We start from the raw sequence: 15,144 nt of genomic DNA, 5'->3' as shown, positions 1-15,144 counted from the left end.
CTTGCATACCTCAGTGGACACCTGAACCTCCCAGTAAAAGGGAGGAAGATGGGAGTGAACGAAGCCAAAGACAAAGACACCATATTCACTAGACGCGCCTTTGTTCATTCCAAACCATGGAGCTGGCATGGCGGAGTGGTTGGCATGCTGGTCTCCCACTCCGGAGACCGGGGTTCAATTCCCCAACTCGACCAATTTCGTACTCGGTTTTATTTATTTACCTGACCTCACTAGAAAGGTTAATTAGGCTAATTGGGTGATTAAGCCGTTAAGTAAACTCATTCCCACTAACTAGGAGCATCACTACACCATCTCTTTAATTGATGCCATGGTTACTAGCCAAAGTACAATTGGCTCCGTTTGAAATTCGCGCACCGTGACGTCACGACCGTTTCGACCAATTGAAAAGCGTGACATTTCTGTCGACAACCCCTGCTTACAACAACGAGGCATTAAAGGCTTCCTCCTCAAAAGAGAGGAGGAGGAAAAAGAGAAGAGGAGCAGGAGCACCCACCAGCCGCAGGCAGTGGAGCACCCGCTGCAGCAGCCCCTGGTGCCCCAGGCTCTGCAGGCCCACCCAGAGGGGCAGGCACTGCAGCTTGGTGTGGACGCTGAACGAGCTCAGGCCGGCCGCATGGGCCAGGGCTGCCTCGCTCGTCTTGTACAGCGTCTTGAGGAGGAGGGGCCCTCGTCAAGGAGAACACTTCGCTAGAGCTGTATTATCCCAACACTTTCTCATACTGTGCCTACTCAGTTTGGCACATAAAAAAAACAGCTCAAAATGCAAGGTACAAAAGAAGACAGGACAAGCACTCATGTACCGTCTTTGTCAAAGGTAACCAGGCTGCATGGTTTGCTTCTAGCTTGCACAGTGGAGCCCTTGTGGCTTTCCTAAAGATCAGAAGGTGCTGGAAGGTGAGAAGACCCCCAGTCCTTACCTTTAACAACCCTTACAGCTTCAGGGAAGCTGTAAGGGCTCCACTGCACGAGCTAGAGGTAAACCATGCAGCCTGGTTACTTTTGACAAAGACTGTACGTTCATTGTATCACCATCACGTTCTTCGTGCCTTGTATCATGTTATATGCTCTCTATTTCCCAAGTACGGGTCACCAACTGGCCTAACAAGCTTACTGTTTCAGCTGAATATTCAAGCTAACCTAAAGGTTAGTAAGAACACCAAGTGCCCTGACGCAGTTTACCATCATACACTTTTAGTCAACAGGCGCAAAAACAATATGCAGTCACTGAAAATAAAATTATTGTACCCCTGCTAAGCGAGGAGTCCGAACCACAGACCTAACCAGAGATTTAGCAGTCATGGGCGGCTGCAATAAATTACAGCACTAAGCCATGGCTCTAATGGGTCCTGATGGGACCTGGAGTCTGAAAGGGCACAGTTTTATGCTCTTTTGTTGTAAACTGCATGAGCTGATAATGCAGCAGTAAAGAAGTGTCATATTTACAAGAACCACAAGTGCAATGCAGCCCAGCCAGATAGAAGCGAGGCATATTAGACTCGACAGGAAAGAAGGTGGTGTTTGTCTGGCTCAACAGATGTTTACTTCAAGCATCAAAGCAGGTTTGCCACAACACTTTGTTTTCCAAACCCATGCCACCAAAGTAACGCGCAAGACTCGTCGTAGGATACAACGTACGGCACGGATGGCAGGCCCAGCCAGGTGCCAAGTGGAAGTGACACACTGTCTCCCGTGCGGGCAGGCTGCAGAACAAAAAAAGAAAGAGCTGAATTTCCAGTGCAAAGTTTCATGTTACAATTGATGCATTCCTACCCAGTGGGTTTTGCCACGCTTTACATGTGCACACGTAGACTGCCCACGGTCACAAGTTATCTTGACAAATGGCACTTCACACCAAACTGCTCAAAGTGTCTAATGATATTGCACCACAGCAGAGGGCCCAGTGCCTTTATGGAAATAGCGCATTTTCCAGAATACTGAAAAATCCACTTTCATAATGAATGGGCCTGCTGTTCTGACTGTCAAAACAAATTTTCGCTAATATACAGCACCGTATGATTGATGCATGCGCCCACTTCTCATGACCTTTATTAGGGAAAAGAAAGAGTGCATCTATTATGCGAGTAGTAGTGGCATTCCCACTATGGGCCCTCAGCCCAGCTCTGCAAATGCGCAAAAAAGCAATCAGCACCTACAACGCCATCTGACAGCAAGAAGATTAAAATATGTAGAGCTAAGTTCATGAGCTTAGTGCACCAATCAGAGGAATTTGGCCATGAAATCTACGTCACCAGCCCTAGGAGAAAGCCTGGTGGTGCTCTTGCAAATCGGTAAAATCTGATCTGACCTCCCGTTCCCTCCCTACCTCTTTCTCTTTACTCTAGCACTTTCCCTCTCCCTCTTACCCCAAGTGTGGAGAGGGAGACTTCCCTCTATCCACTTTGCTACCTGCCAACTGCAAAAGGTGACAACTGAACTGAACTGAAGTAACCTAAATTAATTTAAGGGGGGATGAGGGTCTTAAAACTAACTTTTTTATTTGTGTCTAGAATCTCATGAGATTTTGCACACAGATGCGTTTTTCTCTTCTGGTTCCAAATATGCAATCATAATTGAGCTGGTGCTCTTAAATCTTACAAAGTGTAGAATGTAATTAGGTAATTTCTTACGCAGCTTTAATGAACTTTCTCATTGCATTTTGTTGCTTTTATTTACATGAATTGATAGCCAGCGAATTCCCAAACCCGATGACATTCTTCGTTTTTCTCTAAAAGCATGTCATCCTCATATACTGTGTCAAGAGTAAAAGGTCGCAGTATCTGACACTGCAGCTCGTTAAGCTAATTGTAAATTGCTGTTTATACATGGCCTAAACGAAAAAAGTAAGAATGTCATCGGGTATGGGAACTCACTGGCTATCAATTCATGTAATTAAATGAAACAAAATGCAGTGAGAAAGTTCATTAAAGCTGCGTAAGAAATTACCTAACTACACTGTAGAATTTAAGATAACTTTTGATCTATGACCACCAGCTCAATTATGACTACATTTTTGGAATAAGAAGAGAGATACGCATCTGTGTGCAAAATTTCATGAGATTCTAGCCACAAATAAAAAGGTCAGCTTTAAGACCCTCGTCCCCCCTTAATCACAAAATTATTAAAGGTCTTACAGTTGAAGCTGTGGATTGCGCTGTCTACAGAATGCGAGGTTACATGGCTAAACAAAAGCTACAAGAGAGCTTTCACTGTAAAAGAAGCACTGTGCGTCACGGTGAAGAGAGGGAGAAAGAAGGACCCACCAGGTTGGGCACCGAGACGAGGCACAGGGCGGCCAGGGCGTGGCCCTCCACGTGCAGCCAGGCCTCGTGCCGCTTGCACAGGTCCTGCAGGCCCTGCAGGGGATCCACCAGTCCGACGGCCGGGGAGCCCGCACTCACCACCACCAGCGTCGGCACACGCCCCTGGGCCACATCCTCATCCATGCACTGCTCCAGGGCCACCAGGTCCTGAGGGAAAGAAGAGGCACCAGGAAGAGCTCCACAGTGATTTCTCTTGGGGCTAGTCTGGCTCCTCTCCTCTCACACCCAACAGCTACATATCGCGTGTTGCGTAAATAAACGCATGCCATAAAATGCTTCTCTCAGCTAAGCGGGCGCATTGTTCGAGCTAAAATTTCGCACAGAAATGGCATTTGGTCGGCAGAATTGTTTTATACCATGTTTGCTTGGGGTACTTACCTGATTCGAACAGAATAAGTCGGATATTCACATCATCTGCGACGACGACGAAGGAAAGTAAGCCGCTCTGTCAACGATCGCACCGGTGGCGCCATCTCGTTTGTTGGTCGTGAAGATTCAGCAAAGAAGGGCGATTCGGAAGATTTGCAGACGCTCTTTCAACCGGTTTCTTAATGGTCACAGAAAACTTAGCTTGGCCAAGCCAAGTTTTCAGCACATTAAGTTTTCTGTGACCATTAAAAAAACAGTCGAAAGAGCGTCTTCAAACCTTCCGAACCTCTCTGCTCTGCTGAATCTTCACAGCCAACAAACGAGATGGCGCCACCGGTGCGATCGTTGACAGAGCGGCTTAATTTCCTTCGTCGTTGCCGCAGACGATGTGAATATCCAACTTATTCTGTTTGAATCAGGTGAGTACCCCAAGCAAACGTGGTATAAAACAATACTGCCGACCAAATGCCATTTCTGTGCGAAATTTTAGCTCGAACAATGCGCCCGTTTAGCTGGGAGAAGCATTCTACCGCATGCGTTTATTTGCGCAACACGCGATAGTTATTTATTGTCTTGTTCAGACCCTCTTGAAACTCAAACAGCTTGCCATTAAGATTGTTCATACCTCATCCAACAATTCATTTCGATGCTTTAAATAATTAATTCATTCATGCTCAGACTGTCACATTTCTAACCCCCCTGCTACGGGACTGAGCAATCAACTATGTGAATAAACAAGGAACAGCAACCCAAGGATGAAAATACAGGAGGGATGCACAAACTGGGCAAAACCATGTCAACGAAACATGAAAGTTTTCCAAACCTTCCACTCCCCCTCGGTATGGAAAAATTCACAGACAATGCGGTGGTGTACGCGTTAGCCTTAGTGACTGCATTATGCAACCAATTTGTGTGGATGGACTGAAATTGCCGACACTAGCTCTCCATTTGTCACTTCAGACGCTTTGCCTCCACAGTGACATCTCTGCTGCACTGAATGTTGGGATCCCCAGCTACCCACTGCTGCACTCTTCTTAGCCATAGAAGCTCATGCAGGCTTCTGCGCCACCGACTGAACGGAGCAAAAAAATTCAGGGGGGCACTTTGCTGACCTAAAGTGCGGAGGGGCGGAAGCCTTAAGCGCGGTGTTGCTGCCTGTGTCACTGATGTGTGGTTAAGATGTTAAGCTTCACCTCTAAGAGTGGAACGCAACAGCCTCTTGCAACGCTGCCAGGGAGTCCACAGAACGCCATCGCTCGTTCGGCTCTATGTCTTGCTCGATGGTAAATTGGTTTTTGAGGAAAGGAAAAGTATCTGTCGCCCATATCTCTGTGGACACCTAAACCTCACCCTAAGGGAAGGGAGGAAGATGGGAGTGAAGGAAGACACCGTATTCACTAGACGCGCCTTTGTTCATTCCAAACCATCGAGCTGGCATGGCGGAGCGGTTAGCGTGCTGGTCTCCCACTCCAGAGGCCCTGGCTCGATTCCCAACTCGACCAATTTCGCACTCAGTTTTATTTATTTATTTGGTCTGACTACAAAAGTTAGGCTGCTTGGTTAATTAAGCAATTAACTAAACTCAGTCCCATTTACTTGGAGCATCACTATACGATCCCTTTAATTGGTTGCGTGATTACTAGCCAAAGTACAATTGGCCCCGTTTGAAATTCGCGCACTGTGACGTCACGACCATTTCTACCAATCGAAAAGCGTGACACTTCTGTCGACAACTCCTGCTTACAGCGATGAGGCATTAAAGGCCATGTCATTAAAGGCTATGCCTTAAAATCCATTACTAGTCTCCTACCTGTCGATGCTGTTACAACTGGCAGCATTCGCTGCATACAAGCCCAATGGCTTCAGAGACAGGAGAACTCTCAGTATAGCTCCAACCATTCTGAAGTACGGGACTCAAGTGGGCACCACTACTAACTTCTTGTGCCCTCCCACCCACTCCCCATCTGACTGGTCCAGTGCATCCTCCTCTCCATGAGACTTCTACCACTAATTCTGATTGGCCACTCTCCCCCACCCCTCTGTCCATATTCCACTCCGTGACTTCAACCTGACACTACCACACAGAACTTGCAAAGATGACAGCAGTAATGCTAATGCATTAAAAGAACAGTTGAACCTCATTATAACGAAGCTGAAGGGGCTCGACAATTACTTCGTTATAGCCATAGATTCGCTATTGCCCATGCTGACTGAGCTTCCAAGAGGAATCGTCACTGCTTCGTCGCATCCATTATTTCATTATAAACCGTTTCATTATATAATGAGGTTGGACTGTAGCAGATCAGCTCCCTAAAAACACAAACAGAAAAACTCACTGGACAACTGAATACTCCGCAAGGGGAATGTTCTACAAAGCCATAGAAGTGCTTTCATTTTGCGAGCACCCCTCTCGTGGCACCAACCTCCTTCAATAGCAACCCCAGGTGGTTACCGTGGGTACCGCCCATTACCACCCTCCTTGGCGGTTACAGAGCTAGTCCCCTCCTTCCACGGTAACCAAAACTCCTACACTCGTGGACAACTTTTTTTGGCAATGCAGTAGGCACTAGGCAGGAAAAGAGAGGAGAAGGGTTTTGTACCTCTGCCGTGTTGTTCGTTACTCAGCTCCATAGATTCCCCCCTTTCACCCCTCTGCCTTTCTAGCCCGAAAAGATCCACCACCACAACACGGGTACAAAAGGCCCTCTCTTTCCCTTCCTGCCTAGCCTCTACTGCACTGCCAAAAGAATTTGTCCACGCGTATAGTGGTTTCCATGGTAACAATCCTCCAGTTACAGCAAAGGCAACACTGATGCTCAACTCGAGGAATGGGCGCTTAAAGGTGCACTGAAGAGGATTCTGAACTTGTCTTTTTGCCGCGGGAACTCGATCTACACGTTCCTAGCATTCTTAGAAACTGCGACTTATTGCCCTGTGTGGCCAATTTCCCTAATTAAATCGAATTAACGACCGGCTCCCGCCTTTATTTTTTGAATTCTCCCCGTACGGTGGGCGGAGTCGACCAACGCATGAAGTTCCTTTCAGCCAGCTCCGTGGAGGCTTTGCTTTCGCTTTATTTTGTTTTTTTAGGTTTCCGTGAATAAAGTTTCATTCGCAGATAATATAGCCACAAAATAAGCTCTCAGAAATAAAAATATGCGCGTGACTATTTGCTGCTACGCACTACTACGTATTACTCCGCCAATGGCAGAGCGGCAAGCCGCCACGGGACTGGGTGAAAGGCACTCCACGCATTGGTCGACTCTGCCCACCGTACGGGGGAGAATTCGAAAAAAAAAGGCGAGAGCCGGACGTTAATTCGATTTAATTAGGAAAACCGGCCACACAGGGCAATCAATCGAAGTTTCTAAGAAAGCTAGGAACGTGTAGATCGAGTTTCCGCGGCAAAAAAAAAAAAAGTTCAGATTCCTCTTCAGTGCACCTTTAACAGCGTTACTGCAAAAATGAACAGCATCCACTGCAGGGCCACAACACTCTACAGGGTCAATCATTCATAGAATACTTCAGCGTAGGCTCGGCAGTTCAGGCTGCTGCATCTGTTGGAGCATCATAGAGCTGATGCACTGTTACCTCGTATAGCGACATTCTCCCCGCAAGATGCCTGCAGAAAGCGCTGTGCAAGCCGAAAAGCCATATGCTTAAGTGTTCCCACTACAAGTGACCGACCCTGCACAGCACATTCTCCAGAGTGGCTACACCCTACATGGATGACCACTCCACGTAGTTTCCTTCACTGCCCCACATGCTTGGGAAGAGGGGCTACCTGGCAGACATTAAAAAGGAGCACTTTTGTGAGAAGGCTTGCCTGGCTTGCTTGGATAGCACTCTAAACAACCAAGCAGTCAAGACAGGTGTGTTTCGTTTAAAGACAATGGTGTCAACGATGTCAACACTGTGGCTGTGGACAAAGCCTTCTGGGCAACTATTAGTACTGTAAGAGATCGACAGATACTCACTGTTTGGTAAAGGGAGCCAGGCGTCCCAGTCAGGGGTATCATCCTCAGGCAGGACACGGGGAGTCCCAGCTACACAGAACAACGAGCACATGTGACCAGCGGTTGAACATCGCCCACTGAATCCACGCACAATGTCATGACTCAGCCAAACAATGGTCATAAAGCAGTTTTTCAGCTAATAACAGACAGCACTTGTGTTAAAACCACAAGAAACGAGATAGGCTGTGCAAACCAACCAAATCTTTTTGTTGCTGCAGCGCCAAAAAAAAAAGCAAAAGAAAAGGCTGCGCAAAATTTTTTCATGTACACCACAGTCTCAGGGGTATCACACAGACACTAACAACGATAATGCAAACAATGCCCACTTGGAGGCCATAAAAGCAAAGCAGCCCTTGCAAAGTACTCAGATGCAACTTCCAGTGTCATACAGTTAGGGGTGGATCTAGGCAAGAGAAGGGCTCCCTCTACCATCGGCAGCAAAATTTTTTGTGAGGAAACCAGAAAAAAATTTTTTTCAATGAAGAAGGTCTTAGGAATGCATTGCTATAATAGGACTCCCTCCCGCGACTGCCTCCTCCAAAGGTCACCCGTTAGTCTGCCCCTTCAAACAGCACTGTCCAGTGCGAAGAGCAAGAACTAGCAAAATGTGGAGTGAACTGCTTCTATTCACCTTATAAAATTCGTCCTTAAGTATTTGCTAGAAATTTCTACTTTTTTTTTTTTTTTGTGGTTTGACAACTGTATCCTTGCATTCTCAATTGTTTCTTTATATGCCATTTCACAACGCTGTATTTTGCACAATATTATTTATAGTGGGTTGTTATTCTTGTTTTGCTTGTCTGTTTTGCCATGCTAATCTAATTCATTCTCATTATATAAATATTACTCATTTAAATTACCATTGTTATTACTGCTAATTGTACCTGTCTGTGATGCTGCTTGTTTTTTATTCAAGTTATAGTATTAATCTACCGGGGGGGGTCCCGTGACAGTCGCTTGACTTTGGGACCCTCGCCTGTATATACTGAATTTATGTAACCAATATGTACCCAATAAATTCTTATCTTATCTTATAAAAGGTCATGCACGTTTCCATAAGACTCTGATACCCTGCACTACACTGGCAGGGTTGTGAAGGTGTAGGCTGCGCAACCAAGGGACTGTATACTGAATTTATGCAACCAATATATACCCAATAAATTCTTATCTTATGTTATCTTATAAAAGGACCATGAACCTTTCCACAAGACTCTGATACCCTGCACTACACTGGCAGGGTTGTGAAGGTGTAGGCTGCGCAACCAAGGGACTGTATACTGAATTTATGCAACCAATATATACCCAATAAATTCTTATCTTATCTTATAAAAGGACCATGAACCTTTCCCTAAGACTCTGATACCCTGCACTACACTGGCAGGGTTGTGAAGGTGTAGGCTGCGCAACCAAGGGACTGTATACTGAATTTATGCAACCAATATATACCCAATAAATTCTTATCTTATAAAAGGACCATGAACCTTTCCCTAAGACTCTGATACCCTGCACTACACTGGCAGGGTTGTGAAGATGTAGGCTGCGCAACCAAGGGACTGTATAGTGAATTTATGCAACCAATATATACCCAATAAATTCTTATCTTATCTTATCTTATAAAAGGACCATGAACCTTTCCACAAGCCTCTGATACCCTGCACTACACTGGCAGGGATCCACCACTTCAGCTGCTTACCTCAACTGATGAGAGTGTGACTGACTGTGAGCGAGGTGAGATGAGTGAGTGTGCCACCAACCTGTGAGCAGAGGTGGTGTCCCAGGCTGGTGCGGGTGTGGGCCCCGATGTAGAGCACGGGGGGCCGGGCGGCCAGGGCGTGGTACCCCTCCCCCTGGGAGAGGCGGGGGTACTTGGCATGCAGGGCCAGCCGGCAGACACGCACCAGGCCCTCCCGGGACTCCTCGTGGAAGAACACCGACGAGTCAAAGAACCTGCACCCACCCACCCACCCACAAAAGAGCGCTCACAAATGCTGACACAAGACTGCACAGAGAAACCCTCCCATCAGCAGATCAATACATATTGTAAAAGGTCACCACTTCTCCGTATCTCCACAACTCCACCAGCGCTGCGACGAGGAACAAAGACAGAGAAGGAAGGACAGGGACAAGCGCTTGTCCCTGTTCTTCCTTCTCTGTCTTTGTTCCTCGTCGCAGCGCTGGTGAAGTTGTGGAGATGTACCAACTAGCTCAGACCACGATTTTGTCTCCGTATCTCTTGTGGAGACTCACCAAGCTCTGTCCCCTTGGGTTCACTTTCCTGCAATGTCGCAACCGCCCTAGTCACACTAACTACCAAGAGAAGGGCACTTGCATGGCGGCAACCCTGGTGCCACAGACAGTGCAACTGTTGCGAGCATCTTGAGAGCCTTGTCAATGCCTAAACTCCCAATCAACACCATCTACGTAGTAACGAAATCTCAAAGCACTCCATCGGTGGCGTAATGGGAACATAATTCATCGAAGGATGCCCTCGAGAGACAGTAAACTATAATAAAATATCACGACTTCAGAAAAAAAAAAAAAGAGACTTGAAAACTTGTAACGTTTTAAAGAGATGTGGTCGCACAGCGGGGATATACCAATAACAGCAGCATTTCACTGCAAAACGCTCCATCGGTCTGTTTTATGTGACTTTCAACTCCAAGACAGATTCATAAATCTTTGTCCATTTGATCTTACGGTGCTCAATTCTTATAACGTCAAACAAGATCTTTTCATTTCCGCCATAACCTCGGATCAAATTTTGGTCAGTTGCCGGTCCCTTCAGGCATAATCAGAAAATTTTTTTTTTTTACTTTGCAAGGACAGAGGAGCCATAACCTGGCTACTCACCTAAAGAGACGGGAAACCCAGAGGCCAGTGTCCGAGACTATGCGTGCCGTCACCTTGCGTAGTGCCGCGCCCTCCAGCGTGGAGAGGTATGCTGCCAGGGCATGCGAGGCAACCACCGCCTTGCCAGCGTCATCCAGTCGCCGCAGCATATCCCTGGAATTAGCGAACCACTGTTAAGCACACCGCCTTTGACAGCAATGTTAACAGAACTCTGGTTGCAGATGAAAATGAAATGGGTTGTGCCAGTGAAATCAGACATCGGTGTCAGAAGCAATTTGCTGCAGTACTAACTTCTAGCAACGTCTGCACAATTGCTTTGACCATGCAACACTTTTGCAAGAAGACGAAGGTAGCATGAAGCATTAGCAATGTTTGGCAAGAAAATGTACTGGCCAGACACCTACTAGCCAGAAACATCTCAAGCCAGACTGCACCATTTGGCAAGCAATTTTCAGTTTGCTCAATACACAATACCAAAATCAACATCAACTGAACAAGAAAGTAATAAATAAGAGTGCCAATAATCAATAAAACCTTCCTAATAAGCCCCCGATTCATGCGTGCACTCAAAATCACGGGCAATAAAAATGTCCTACAGAGTTACACTACATCGCTCCATTTAATATGTACCCAGATAACACAACCTTCCAGCCAGTACCTTCAAAATTTGAACAAATTCCAGTCTTATCATACCTTTAGCGAGCAACCGCGCATATGCGAATTTTAAGAGTGAGCCAAACCGGAGTTCACATGACATGAGGAGCTGAAATATAGCAGGGAGTTGCACGTCATAGTGGCTTCTCTGCAGTGCTTCGGTGCAAAGGGGTGAAGCATAAAAAAAATAAATGACAAGAGAATAAAGGAAATGCAGCCACTCCTTTGCAATTCATAAGGGAAAGGGAGCGAAGCCTATCAGAACTATACTGATACGCATACATACGAGCGGACTGGGTCTAGGGAATATGGCATGAAGAACAAGAACGCTACACAAGAGAGCTGTCGCGACAACTTCTCTGCAGTGCAATATGCACCTGGGACGTGCCCTTTGTGAGAAGACTGAGATCAATAAATGATTGGTCACACGAAGTTGCTCTCAAGTCCCACGGATGGCAGCAGCACCTGCCATCGCAGGGCAGTGGGGCATCACTTAACCGTTGCACCACTGTGCTGGGAGTGCATGGTAGAGAGAGATTGGTCAGGTGGTTCCTGACAATCACAAAGTGAACGAGGGAGGCAAGAACCTCAGCATGCTTGACAACGTTTCTGCAAGAGGACTTGTCTTCGTATGGGTGTCAGGAGTGATAAGAGGACTCCCAGGGATCTAGAAAAGTTAGGTAGATAATAACCAATTTCACATAGTATATGGGCATTAACCCATTATTGCTATCTGAGTAACTTCTATCTTAGTACAACAGATAGAAACACTGCAACTGGAGTGAAAACCGAACTGCTAGTGCACCTAATTCGCATTTGGCCTAACTACGCAAACAGATCGTCATTTTTTATTTCTATGAGTCGCCTTCAGCCTCGCAAAGCTCCCTTAGCCAGTAGACTTTCTATCAATGTCCTCAGTGACTTCTGAATTTTTCCCGGCTCCTTGATGTGTCAACAGCCCCATCTGGATTCAACTACAATTTCCAGATTAGCCATGAGAAGCAGTGTGAAACAAAACTATTCTGCTCTTGAAAGCTCTCTAATGCATTCCAAGGGCAGACAAGCATAACCAGGAAACACACACATGAAACAGAATACTATATTCATTGCCTATGCACCTTGTTTGCACCTGACATGTCTGGTTCTAGAATGCATTAAACTGTCCATTCCATGCACTACCACGGCATCTCGTGCCTGCAGCAACAGTGCTTCCGGGGTAGCACCTGCGGAACACTGCTCTTGATGAAGAGCGTGGTCAAGGATGTATCTGGCACTCACCCAGAGAAGGCCCTCACGTGAGTTGACTGCGCCAGGCAGTGCTGCTGCACAATGTTCTCCAGGCTGGCTCGGATGTCGTCCAGCGACAGGGGCCTGTACAACCGGCACAAGGAAGATGCGATGGTAGAGCATCTCTTGGTACAAGCATGCCCGCCACACATTCAGGACCGGTATACGGTAAAACCAAAAACCAAAAGTACAGTTTAATATTAGACTGCCGCCGGAGTACCGCCCAACACCAGTGTAAGTCCATGGCGTCGGAAGCTTGTTAAATCGGATGCCGCACGGGTGGCACCAGTTAATTCGGATGGCTCCCACTGTGGCGCCGTGTCATGAGTCAAGTTCCGTGTCAAGTTCCAGATCGGAATCAAGGCAGAGGCGTGCGCGCAACAATGCGATCGAGCGCACAACGGCCTGTAATGACACTCCCGTCGACGGTTCGGACTCCACGCATGTGACCCGTGGCCGTCTGTGTGAGGCGGTTTTTCCGCGCGCTTCTCTGGCGAAGGCATAGGGAAATCAACTGTACATTCATACCAGTATGAAGTTATTGTAGAGGCGGTAACAAGATTCGCCATTTCTATGATCATCGGTGGCTAGTTCGAAAGCACATACCGTTGCATTTTCAGTGCGGAGCACGTTAGGCCTAGCAACACTAGGCAAGCCAGGAGTGAATGGCACGCTGTCATCCGGCGGCCGCACCTCGCTGCAGAAAGCATGCTGCCGGCACATGTGTGTCACAGGAGAACATCGTGCTTTCTTTTTTTCCTTTATGTGCGAATTCCTGGCATAGACACTGCTGCCGCGGAGTGAAAGCGATTCTAGAGAAAGCCTGAACAAAAAGACACGTCGCTGGCACGGTCAAACTGCTTGCTGCAAAACATCTTCAAAGGGTTAGAGCAACCATATTACTGGCAATTCGTCTATACCATCGTCTTCGAGGTGCATGTGACGTCAACTTAATCCGCAGGAACGGGATCGCATGCCTGCCTGGTTTAAAGCCACCCCTTCGCAGCTGAAAAGCCTGGCTGCACGCGGTCTCAGAACTAATCCTCCCAGAACGAAAGCGGACGCTTTTACAACACGCGGGGAAAAAAAATTTAAGTTCTGAAAGCCGGGGCAGCAGACAGGCTTAATACGCGAACGCTTCACTTGTGTGAGATTCTCAATTATATGACGCCAGGATTATAGGACGGTTTCACGTGGTCCCCCGGAAGTCGTATAATTGAGGTTCTACTGTACATCGCGTCCAGCGCTTGCCTGATGTGCGTGCAACCGCAGGAGAAATGACGATGGGCGGGCATTTGTCGACAGGACGAGTGCGCGGCCGCGTACATAGTTTCGTTTTCGCTTCGCCGTCAGCCCCTTGCAACAGCATCCTTCGGCCGCGCATATCAGCCAGCCAGCCAAGGTCACCATTTAGAAGGATAATTGCCTTGTTGCTGGAAATTTTTTTCCAAGACGCCTTGCCGCTCCGACGCCAATGCACTTCCTTCGCTTAAGTTCGCTTTTTTTTCCGTCCTCCGTTCTTCCGTATAGTTCCGTCCTCATCCTGTGCTGTTCGCTCTTTGTGCGGTGACGCCTCCTCACGTGCGAGGCCACACGCAAAAGAAGCTCCAGCGCTACCGTGTCGCACGCTGAAATAAAGCGCGGAAACCTCTACTCCACTATTATGCACCAGTTCCGATTAAGACAGTCCCGATAATGTACATAAATTAAGGTGCTTTGCTTGACGGAACTGCGAGAAATCATAGCTGACGCACAGTTTTCACCTTAAAAGGTCACAACCACTGCCCAGGTTTTCACCAAATAAACTTTACTTTCACACAAAAGGTTTTTTGGCAGTGTAGTGTCTAATGGCAGCATGAAAGAAAAGAAAATCCACACTTTCATCTACTGGCCAGTATCTAGGTGGGCCTAAGCCTGGAGGCAAATTAATGAAAATGAAAGGGTTACACAGCTCAGGCTGCGTGGTCTCAAGAATGTGCCGTTTACACTAACATGGCCCAGGTAGCCCTGATGTGGGCGCTCCTGTAAGGGGTGCAGTACCAGCTACTCCTGACCCTTTTCTCACCGGAGGTGGCAAAGAGCCTTTGAGTTTTGTTAATATCATGATTTATCTGCTCGATGGTGCTGTCGCATCAAGAGCAACCACATAGTCAACACACAAACAGCCACTGCGGACCGCACATAGGCATGTTGCCTTACGCTTCGTTGTTCTGCTTTGCACAGGTTTTTCTGCTCGGTCCGTCCAAACTGCTTCTTCATCAGGATACCGCTACAGTCGACACGTGCCTTCAAGAATATTTGGCAACAGATGCGGGAGATTTCATTTCCTGGCGGAATGATTACCTTCTTCAAGCACCGCCCCCGTTCCATGTGACCTGCCCGGACCTTCGTTTAAAAGACCGACAGCCAGGCTTCAACTTCAGTGGGCACTGCGGACCGCACATAGGCATGTTGCCTTACGCTTCGTTGTTCTGCTTTGCACAGGTTTTTCTGCTCGGTCCGTCCAAACTGCTTCTTCATCAGGATACCGCTACAGTCGACACGTGCCTTCAAGAATATTTGGCAACAGATGCGGGAGATTTCATTTCCTGGCGGAATGATTACCTTCTTCAAGCACCGCCCCCGTT

At 47.3% G+C, this 15,144-nt stretch overlaps 1 protein-coding gene across 2 annotated transcripts in view; it reads right to left on the bottom strand.

Moving 5' to 3' along the window:
* Nucleotides 1–15,144, bottom strand: part of LOC149348155 (pyridoxal-dependent decarboxylase domain-containing protein 1) — a 43,319-nt gene that overhangs the window by 15,661 nt on the left and 12,514 nt on the right. For both annotated transcript variants that reach the window (XM_089587962.1, XM_089587963.1), the window contains exons 4-10: nt 12,509–12,601; nt 10,577–10,729; nt 9,481–9,673; nt 7,688–7,756; nt 3,282–3,488; nt 1,650–1,721; nt 515–670 (exon numbers count right to left, since the gene is read on the bottom strand). In XM_089587962.1, the coding sequence (XP_089444088.1) occupies nt 515–670; nt 1,650–1,721; nt 3,282–3,488; nt 7,688–7,756; nt 9,481–9,673; nt 10,577–10,729; nt 12,509–12,601 (943 nt within the window). The remainder of the gene's footprint in view (nt 1–514; nt 671–1,649; nt 1,722–3,281; nt 3,489–7,687; nt 7,757–9,480; nt 9,674–10,576; nt 10,730–12,508; nt 12,602–15,144) is intronic.

This window comes from Amblyomma mixtum, chromosome 4 (genome assembly GCF_055824585.1).
Source record: "Amblyomma mixtum isolate Tamu chromosome 4, ASM5582458v1, whole genome shotgun sequence".
NCBI lineage: Eukaryota > Metazoa > Arthropoda > Arachnida > Ixodida > Ixodidae > Amblyomma > Amblyomma mixtum.
Note: the sequence above shows the minus strand (reverse complement) of the source record. Positions and strands in the feature narration are given on the sequence as shown.